This window comes from Monoraphidium neglectum, assembly GCF_000611645.1.
Source record: "Monoraphidium neglectum strain SAG 48.87 unplaced genomic scaffold scaffold02281, whole genome shotgun sequence".
Classification (NCBI taxonomy): Eukaryota; Viridiplantae; Chlorophyta; class Chlorophyceae; order Sphaeropleales; family Selenastraceae; genus Monoraphidium; species Monoraphidium neglectum.
Genome location: NW_014011347.1, coordinates 1 through 9,764, shown reverse-complemented (window position 1 = coordinate 9,764; position 9,764 = coordinate 1). Strand labels below are relative to the sequence as shown.

The 9,764-nt window shown below is 64.6% G+C and overlaps 4 protein-coding genes across 4 annotated transcripts; 2 read left to right on the top strand and 2 right to left on the bottom strand.

The window, feature by feature from the left end:
• Positions 1-128: 128 nt before the first annotated feature.
• MNEG_10355 (hypothetical protein) lies at positions 129-5,229 on the bottom strand (the record flags this gene model as incomplete). The annotated part of the gene is made up of 14 exons (XM_014041176.1): positions 129-170; positions 277-354; positions 569-679; positions 909-999; positions 1,224-1,296; positions 1,627-1,759; positions 1,976-2,074; positions 2,253-2,399; positions 2,639-2,960; positions 3,336-3,480; positions 3,761-3,896; positions 4,180-4,392; positions 4,638-4,848; positions 5,075-5,229. The coding sequence occupies 14 exons, from the start codon at positions 5,227-5,229 to the stop codon at positions 129-131; spliced, it is 1,956 nt and encodes a 651-aa protein (XP_013896630.1).
• A 568-nt stretch (positions 5,230-5,797) lies between these two features.
• Positions 5,798-6,772, top strand: MNEG_10354 (photosystem I reaction centre, subunit VIII; the record flags this gene model as incomplete). The annotated part of the gene is made up of 3 exons (XM_014041175.1): positions 5,798-5,941; positions 6,399-6,530; positions 6,737-6,772. 3 exons carry the CDS (start codon positions 5,798-5,800, stop codon positions 6,770-6,772), a joined length of 312 nt encoding a protein of 103 aa, XP_013896629.1.
• Positions 6,773-7,756: 984 nt separating this feature from the next.
• On the top strand, positions 7,757-8,786 carry MNEG_10353 (30S ribosomal protein S10; the record flags this gene model as incomplete). The annotated part of the gene is made up of 3 exons (XM_014041174.1): positions 7,757-7,990; positions 8,300-8,556; positions 8,582-8,786. The coding sequence occupies 3 exons, from the start codon at positions 7,757-7,759 to the stop codon at positions 8,784-8,786; spliced, it is 696 nt and encodes a 231-aa protein (XP_013896628.1).
• Positions 8,787-9,242: 456 nt separating this feature from the next.
• On the bottom strand, positions 9,243-9,623 carry MNEG_10352 (hypothetical protein; the record flags this gene model as incomplete). Its single annotated transcript, XM_014041173.1, has 1 exon — positions 9,243-9,623. One exon carries the CDS (start codon positions 9,621-9,623, stop codon positions 9,243-9,245), a length of 381 nt encoding a protein of 126 aa, XP_013896627.1.
• Between the last annotated feature and the right edge of the window lie 141 nt (positions 9,624-9,764).

Sequence of the window (9,764 nt, the reverse complement as noted above, 5' to 3'; positions counted from 1 at the left end):
GGAGAGGGAGAGGGAGAGGGAGAGGGAGGGGGAGAGGGAGAGGGAAGAAGAGGGAGTGCGTGTGCGTGTGTGTATGTGAGTGTGTGGTTGAATGCCAATTGTGTTGGCATGCACAAACGTCGAGACCCCTATTTACGCTCGCAGATCTTCATGCGCATACCCACAGGTCCCTGTAAAAGGCGTTTGTGCATGTGTGCTCACGAAGGACACGTGCAGGCATCAGCTGCACAGTCCCAGCTATGAATCCCAACCTTGACTCCGCCCCAGCGCCCCCACCTTGAGCTTCTCTGCTGCGCCCTTTGCCTTGAGCAGGCCCAGCATGTGGGCGGCAGCGCGCGGCTCTTTGCAGAGCGCCTGGGCAGCGAGGAGCGGGGAGGGAGAGGTGTGGGCCGAAGCAACCAGCCAAGGCATGATTTGTGCCGTGGGCAATTTTTGGGACGTCCACCCCCAAGAGGATGGGCAACCGGGCGCCAGCCAGGCCTGCAGCCTCATGTCGAGGCGCCCTCCCCCCCCATCGGACTCCCCCAGTGCATATCTGCCGCCTCGGCCTCACCCAGCCCCCGCGCACCTTGAGGTCACGCGGCAGCCCCTCCCCGGCGGCCCAGGCCCCAAACTTCTTCTCGTCCGGCACCACCACCGCCACGAGCGTCGACTCAAAGCTGTTGCCATACACCCAGACCTGGGAGGGCCGCACGGGTGCGAGGTGTGGCAAGCGCCGCGCCACCAGGTCTGTTCGATGGGGCTTGGACTGCCTGTTGCACACAGGCCTACAGCAGCATGCCGAGCCGCAGCCACTTCGTCGCCTCCAGCATGCCATCTTTAAAGGGCGACGGCCCCCTTGCAAAACCGCGTGCTGCCCCGCTTTGTGCCACGCTGGAGGTTGCAACAGGTGGCGGCGGCAGCCCCACCTGCTCTATGAGCGCCGTGCCCTTGTACACGTTCTCCAGCTTTTCCACCGCCACGTACTCCCCCTGAGACAGCTTGAAGATGTTCTTCTTCCTGGGGGGGGCGGGGTCGCATTTGCTGCAGGGCGTCGCATCGCGCTGCATGGCCTCACGATGCGCAAGGCCGCACGGCCGAAAGGCATCAAGGACGGATGCGTCTGCCCGACTCGTGCGTCCGCATGGCGTGCTGATGGACAGCAGGCATATCTTGAACAGTTGCTGTTGTTCGGCTTTGCACCAACGGCGTGCAAGCCGCGGTTTGGTTTATGATATTCCCACCTGTCTATGATCCTCAGTGTGCCGCGGCCCACGATCTCGCCGATGTCGCCGGTGTGGAAGAACCCGTCGGCGTCTGGGGGGCAGGGACACATGCGATGCAGCGAAAGTGGCTGTCGCGGTGCGGCACCGCGTGGTTGGATGCGGAGCCCCGCTCGCAGTGCAAGGTGGCCCAGCAGCCAATGAGCCGGCCGCGTCGCTGCTTGCATACGCCAGATTCTTCCAAGAATGCACACACACACACACACACGCGCGCACACACACACACACACACACACACACGCGCGCACACACACACACACACACACACACTCTCTCTCTCTCTCTCTCGCCCTCGCACTCTCAAACGTCCCACATCAAACACATGCACACCCTTGAGCGTCCCAGCCACCCCCGTGCCGCCCACCCATGCACTCGTCAGTGAGCCCCTGCTCCTTGTAGTAGCCGCTGAACAGCGTGGGGCCGCGGATGCACACCTCCCCGCGCGGCGGGTGCGCCGTGGGGTCGTAGCCCATCTCAGGGACGGCCTCCAGGCGCAGCTGGGTTTGGGGAATATTGGGGGCCCAGGGCGGCGCTTACTCAGAAAAGTAAGATCTTCAAACTGATGGCGTTCTCCTTCAAAACACAATGATGTGAAAAATTTCAGATGTCTTGAACCTGGGCGGCGACTGGATTCGCTCCTTCGCCTCCACATGATATCCTCCGACAGAGGCTGCGCAGGGTCCAGCGCTGCCTCTACACCCCCACATGCGCACCTCCACGCCGGGCAGCGGGCCGCCGACGGTGCCGTTGGCCTCCCAGCGGAAGGGCTCCGCGATGCAGGACGCCGCGCATGTCTCCGTCAGGCCGTAGCCCTGAGACGCGCAGGAAGAGGTCCAGGGGATGGGACCAGAAAGCGGGGAAGATATGCCAACTAATCGAGCCGAGCTTGCAAGCGCGCATGGATGATCTGCTCAACTCGGACCCGCCTGCAACACGCGGGATCTCCCCTGGCACGACATGGCTTGGGTTTCTATGGGGCGTCCTGCGCACCTGCAGCACCGGCGCGCACATGGAGACTGCCAGGAACTCCTGCACTGGCGACGCCAGGGGGGCGGCGCCGCTGAGAATGAGGCGCACGCGGCCGCCCAGCTTCTGCTTGATGTTGTTGAACACCAGCAGGTCTGCCAGCGGGGAGGCCTGCGTTGGACGCACCAGGGTACGGATGCAAGCACGCCATTGTGTAGGTGGGCACGGATGGGGTGAACAGGGATTCGCTGCAGCTGTTGTCAGGGGGGCGCATGCCAACCCAACGGCGAGGGATAGGTTTGGCCCGGCACTTGATACTGCAACCAGCACCTCGTGAAAGCCGGCCAGTCGCTCCCTCGTTTGAAGGTACGAGCCCATCACGCCAAGGCGTCACGCGGCGGCAGGCGCACGGGGACAGAAACGTTCTGGTCTGCCGCCTCAAACACTGTCATTTCTGCTTGCTCTCCGCCGCCGCGGCGCCGCACCTTGTCGTGCTTCCAGCCCGCCACCATGTACGCCCGCTTCCGCGCCATGCACAGCCAGAACATCACGCGCTTGAACCAGTTGGCCGCCAGCTGGTCGTTGATGCCGGCGTAGATGCGGTCAAACACGCGGGGCACGCCGCAGAACAGGGTGGGGCGGCAGGCGCCTATGTCTGCGAGGACCTTGGGTATCTCGCCCTGCCAATAGCCCACGCAGCCGCAGTTTGCGAGCATGAATTCTTCGACCACCCTGGGGACGCGCGCGCGCGCGTGTGTGTGTGTGTGTGTGTGAGAGAGAGAGAGAGTGTGTGTGTGTCTGTGAGTGTGCGTGAGTGGATGTGTGTGTGCGCGCGAATGTGTGTGCGTGCGTGCATGTGTGAGGGCATGCGTATTCATGTGAAGCAGTGTTTTGATGACTTTGGTTGCTCAATCAGGAGTGCGGCGTGCTTGTGGGGAGCTCAAAGACTGGTGTGAACTGTGTGCACTTGTCAAGCAGAAGATCTGCGTGATGACGTCACGAGGGTGATCCGGCCATCCCCTCACTGCCCCCTCAACCTGGACAGCCGCCCATCATCAGCCGCATCCCCCCAGATACACATACACACACACAGACACACTCACACACCTGTCAAACACGTGGGCGAGGGGCAGGAATGAGAAGTAGCAGTCCCCCTCCTTGATCTCCTCGTCGTAGTTGTGCAGGTACGCCTGGCACGCCGCGATTGCCGCCACAATGGCGCGGTGCGTCAGCAGCACGCCCTTGGGGTCGCCTGGGCAAGACAGGGGCCGCGAAGCAGGCGGGCCGCGCATGCGGTGTTGAGTTGAAGTCAAGATGCGCCGCGGCCGCGCAGCGCCCGCTGCCCGTATTGCGGCACTGCTGGACAATTGCACCCCGCCTCTGACCATCACAGCCGCCGCCGCCTGCCCGGGCGCGCTCCGCGCCCAGGGCGTCTGCGCCGCCTCCTCCTCAAACACCACTGGGAGCGCGTTACGACCTCGGGGCTCCCTGGCGGCCCTCAGCTGCCCTGCTTTGCCTCCGGCGGCACGCACCCGTGGTGCCGCTCGTGTACATGATGGTGGAGATGTCCTCGGGCTCCGGCGGCTCCGGCGCCGCCGTTCGCCGCGACGCCCCCAGGTCTGCCAGGGCGTCAAACGACAGCACCTCAGCGCCGGTGGCGCCCGCGGCCTGTGGCGGCGCGTGCATGGGCGCACGGCGCAGCAGCCGTAGGTCGCCTGGCAAGCGTTCCGTATGATCACGGCTGCTCCGTTGGCCAATGCACAGGAGGCCGATGCAGCCCAGTTCAGCGTGATTCGAGGCGCAAAGTCCCTTGCTCGCCAGCTGCTGGGTAGACACAAACGCGCGCGCACACACAAACGCGCGCGCACACACACACACACACACACACACACACACACATACACACTCGTCGCCCCTTCCACAGAAGACCACTGCCACCACCGCAGCGCACCTCGATGTCCGCCTGGCTCTCGCCGCCGCCAAAGTGCACCACCGCAGCGACGCTCGCCCCACCCGCCGCAGCAAGCGCCTTTGCGACGCGCCCAAGGCGCTTGCCGTTGGCGAACACGACACGTGCCTCTGAGTGGCCCAGGATGTACTCTATTGAATCCTCGCCCAGGGTCTCATACAGCGGGACACACACCAGGTTGCTGCGGTTGCATGCCTGGCATGCCGGCCAGGGCGGGCGCAGACGGAGGAAGGGTAGGGGAGGTGGCTATGCGGCTGGCCATGGCCACCGCGGATGCTCTGCCACAGATGCCAGCCGTGAGGTCAGGGGCGAGGCGCATGCCCGCGCAGCCGGCTGCATGCAGGCGGGCCGCATGCGGGCGTGCCGCATGCGTGCACATGCGTGCGCATGCGAGCTGCGCCCCGGTCCCGACGCGCGGCAAATGCGACCGCGCTGCGCACCTGCATGGCGATCATCCAGTCAGGGCAGTTAACCGACAGCACAGCCACCTTGTCGCGCGCCCTGAGGCCGAGCGCCTTGAGGCCCGTCGCGATCTTGGCTACGCGCGCCGTAACCTCCGCGAATGTCTGGTACTCATAGGGCTGCGCGACGCCCTTGATGATGGGGCGGCGCCCGAGGCAAGGCACGTCGGGGCTGCGCTGGGCTGCCGAGCTGCGGGCGGGGTGCGCGAGACCACACAGGCGCGCGGCTGGGTCAGCCAGCTCCGAGCAGCCGCCGATGCAGAGCGAGTTTGTCCTTCAATGGGACTGCTGACTATGAGAAGGAGCGTGCCCGACGTGTGCGCCACCGCACGCATGTATGGCGCGATTCATGGGTCCGTAAAACGCAGCAGCTGCTGCCGCGTCCCCAACGCCCTGCCACTCGCCCCTGCAGTTACCTGAACAGCTCGTAGAGTGTGCTGCCGTGAGGCATGGATGGTTTGGCACCACCCCCCACGCTGGATGTGTAGGTGGGGCCCGCAGCAGGCCGCGATTTGGTCCCTGGCCGCGGCCCTTGCACCGCCGTTAACAGCGGGTAGCTCTCTCCCGCCATCTCTGCCGCGGCGTTTTGCTGAGATGATCGGTTGCTGCTGAGGGTGCCGCCAGGAGATAGCCACCCCTCAGCTACTTCGCACCACTGCGGTGGCGAGGCTCCAGCCGCAGCGCCAACTGCAAGGAGGACGACGCTTGCTGCGCGTCGGATGGGGGCCGACCCAGCACTCTGCTCCACTCAGACCAACGCAATGCTGATGTTTCTATGCCCCGGTTTTGCGGCGCAGGGCTATATGTCACCCCTAGGAGGACAGCTGCTTCGAGCGGATGCACCGATGGGGCAGACCGCGCGAACCCTAGATGATCGCACAAAAAGGTGAAGAGCTCAATAAGCAGAGCTGTTCGAACGTCTTCTCAAGTGGGTTCACGGCATAGCCAGGTCGGTGACACGGCCTGCTGCCCCACCAATCGGAAGGAAGCGGGGCGGACCCTGCCAGGTCTCCCATTTGATGCCAGGAGCCGCGATCAGATATCTTGCCACACATCTACGTCACCTTCACACCCTTTCAGCAGCCTCCCCTGTTGAACCCCACCGCGGATCTCCCACCGCTCCACAGCAGCCCGACACGATGCTGGCCACCAAGTCCGTCTCTGCCGTTCGCCCCGTGGCCGCCAGCCGCTCTCTGGCTGTGCGCCCGGTGGCCAAGGCCCAGGCTAGCAAAGCGACCCTCGCTGCCGCGGCCGCTGTTGTGGCTCTGAGCGCGGCCCACCCGGTGCGTTGGACCTGGATAAGCGATGCATTTGAAGGGAGGAGGCGTCCTGTGGGGTGGGAGGGCAGCCCGGCTGTGCGCGGCAGCCTCGTGCCCGACGATCTCGCATGCCCAACAAAGGGCGTGGGATGTACATGTGGGGCAAGGTGGTGGTGGGATTGATGCACATTGGCTTGGTGACAGTCCGATGATGCCACGGCAGCCTTGAGGCCATGTTTTGGCTGCTGACGCACCCTGCAGAAGCGATCTGCGCAAGCGCATGTCAGGGGTTCAGCTGCACGCACTTCTGCAGCGACAGCAGCAGTAGCAGCGGCTGCAGCCGCTGCTGATGCAGCAGCAGAGGCAGCAGCCACGCGCTCGCCTCACACGACACTGGATCTTGGTCAGCAGTGGTATGCCTGCCTGTGCTCAGGCCACCAATGGCCCGACTGATCTGTTAGCGCGCCGCTGCCGCCCGCAGGCCGAGGCCCAGCAGCTGGTGGCCACCGTGGCCTCCGCCGCCGAGGGCTACCCCTTCGTGCCCCCGGAGTACCTGCCCTCCGTGCTGGTGCCCACCGTGGGCCTCATCGTGCCCGCCATCGCCATGGCTTGGGTGAGGACGCTAGCGGGGACAAGCGGCGGTGCGGAGGTGGAAGCGCAAGCGCACTGCAGCCACAGCACTCACACAGTGGCGCGTTGCCCGGTTTGCATGGAAGCCATGCATGGCAGTTGTGTGGAGTGGCGGGACAGACTGCCCGCGCCACTTCCTTGTGCTGACGGCACCTGACTGGCCCCCTCTCAACCTGCTGCCCGCCCCAGGCCTTCTCTTGGATCGAGAAGGAGAAGAGCGCTTGAGCGTTTGCAGTATGCTACTTTTTGTTGACTTCTCGCGCGCTGTGGCTGTGTTAATGGTGTCCCGTTAGTGCCGCTAGGCCGGCACCGCGGCTCGCGCAGGGTGCGGCGCAGGCCACATGTAACAGCATCCTGACCCAACCTGACCGACAGCACAGTTCCAAGGGGAGGAGTTGGAGGCTGCGGGGCCTAAGAATTGGTCGATGCAGCGTGCGCTGCGCTAGCAGTCGTGATGGCACATTGGACCTGGCCACATGCTTATGTGGGAGACCGGTCTATTGCCGCCGTTGCTGCTGTGACAGTTCGTTGCAGAAGACGGCTTGAATGTGGGGCTAGAGCACAATTGACACCAGGCATGTGACCGCGCAAAATGGATCCACGTCTGGGGAACCATTACTTAGACTGCAGAAAAGCCAACAGCACATACATTACTTAGACTGCAGACAAGCCAACAGCACATGCATTCAACAAAAGGGCTGAGTAGGCCATTGTGCTGCCCCGGCAAGCTTGGCAAGCCTGCAGTCCCAATACTTGACTTGCACGCTTGAAAGAAGCTGGGCAAGCCAAGCCTGAATTGTGGACCACTCAAGGCAAGACGATTGACCGGGCCCAACAGCACGGTATCGTGCCTGCAAGCGTAAACTAGCGCAAACAGCGCTTCGTAGAATCATGAACCACAGCAACAACGACTGGGTGGTGAACAGCTTGGCTGCGGCCACCCCTTCCCGGGACACGACGCACACCATGCCGACACACGCTTGCGGTGGCGACATGGAGCAGCCATGACATAAGCCATGTGTATCTGTAGATAACAATACATACACGATATTCATCAACTGCCGCCCCAAAGCGCGTTGGTTCAAGCATGTTTTCGACCTGACCCGCCTCCCCGCTTGCCACGGGCCCACCAGCGAGTCCATTGTATCTGACCCGAGCATCCAACCTCGCAATACACGCGCTTAATTTTGTGAACAAAGGCTCAGCAGGATGCAGAGCCTCTCTTCGGCCCGGAGGGCCGCGCCCTTCAGCGGTGCCAGGACGTCTGCTGCAGCTCCCCGGCCATGCCTGGGCCTTTCGCTGAGCAAGCGGGCTTCTATGCAGCAGCAGCAGCGCGCGGCGGTCACCGACGCGTCCCTGGCTGATATCGCCGACCTGGAGAACAGGTCCACGGGCGAGGAGGCGGACTCCGTGGGCGGCCTGCCCGTCCTGCCAAGCGACCAGGTAGGATTCACATCAATGGAGCTTGCTGCGTCACGCAGATCGCTCCAGCACTCGGGAGCCATTCGCAGCCATGCACCGCCTTGAAGGATGGGACAGCCCGCTGCAGCAATTGCATGAAGGCAATGCACAGTTGACAATGAGATTGGGCGTGGCCACAGAGGGTGCATATGCACCGTGCGGCGGTAGTGGTGGCGCGGCACGTGCGGCTGGCGCGCGATGGCAGCGGCGGCAGTGTGGCACCGGGGGCACGAAAACGCACAGCTCCCCAGCATGCCTCACCCGGTCTGTCCCTGCCATGCCTTTTTGCAGGTCAAGCTGCGCGTGCGCATGCGCGGCTACGACATCCGCATCCTGCGCGATGCGTCGGACCAGATCGTCCAGATCGGGCAGCTGACCGGCGCCAAGGTCTCGGGCCCCGTCAACCTGCCCACCAAGAAGAAGGTGTACTGTGTGCTGCGCTCCCCCCACGTCAACAAGGACGCCCGTGAGCACTTTGAGGTGCGCACCCACCACCGCTTGATCGACCTCAGCAACCTGTCGGCGCAGACGGTGGAGGCGCTCATGGAGTGGGTGCCCCCGGCGGGCCTCGAGGTGGAGACCAGCATCGTCTGAGCGGCGCCTGCAAGCGCGCGGCGGCGGCGGTGGCGGCGGCGGCGGCGGCGGCTGCGACGGCAGCCGAAAGTGGCGGCAAGGGCTTGGCGCGGCCGCGGCGCAGCAGGAGCAGCAGCGGCGGCGGCGGGGGGCGGTGCATGCCGCGCCCGTCGATCAAAGTGCAGCAGCGGGTGGGATGACGTAGCGTCGGGATTGTGCAGCGCGGCTCGTTGCCCGCCATTGTTCATTGGGCGCGAGCTCGCCCAGCAATGGCAGCGGAGGCGGCGGCGGCTGCGGCTGCTTGGCGGCAACCTGACTTGGGTGCGCGACGGGCCCGGCAGCGCAGGGGCGCGCCGGCGTCAAGCGCGTTGCGCCTCGGCTTAGCGAGGGTTGGCACAATTGTAACCGACCTCCACTCCTCGCGCTGCGCATGGCTGATACGTCAGTGTGGGGATCACAAGGCGTAGTGACATGCTGTTCCTTTACAGATGCATGCGTTGAGCGCTCACACATCGTTTGTTGCGAAACAAGACAGCAAAACAGACAACGCGTCATCAAGACGGAAGCAAGCCAAGCAAGCAGGCAGGCGTGCGGAGCGTTGCCCTCACAGCGCTCCAGGACAGGTCCCAACGGCTAGCGCATCTGCACGCGTGTCATACCATCACGCCACCTGCCGCGCCAGCGAGCCCGGCGTGCCCAGGCTACCAAAGCCGCCCCAGCTGGCGGGGCTGCCGAAAAGGGCGTCGGAGGCCCGCGGGCCGCTGTTGAGCAGCCCCACCAGATCAGGGCTCTCCATGGTCCCCGTCAGCCCCCAGCCGGGGCTGGCTGCTGCGGCGGCGACGCCCGGAGTTGGCAGGGTGGGCGGCGACAATGACGTGACCCGCTGCTGCCGGAGCTGCTGCAGCTGCTGCTGCTGCTGCTGCTGCTGCTGCTGCTGCTGCTGCTGCTGCTGCTGCTGCTGCTGCTGTTGCAATTGCAGGTGTGCAACCTGCTGAGCCGCCTGCGACTGCGGCGACGCCTGCGCCCCAGCCTCGAGGGACATCTCGAAGCGGGCGGCACTAGGGGTGGTGGCGTCCGCCGCGCCACCCGCAGTGCCCGCTGACTCCGCAGGCCCTGGGCTGGCGCTCGGCCCAGCCCCAGCTGCACCGGGCTCGCCCTTGCCACGCGGCGATGCCCGCTTGCC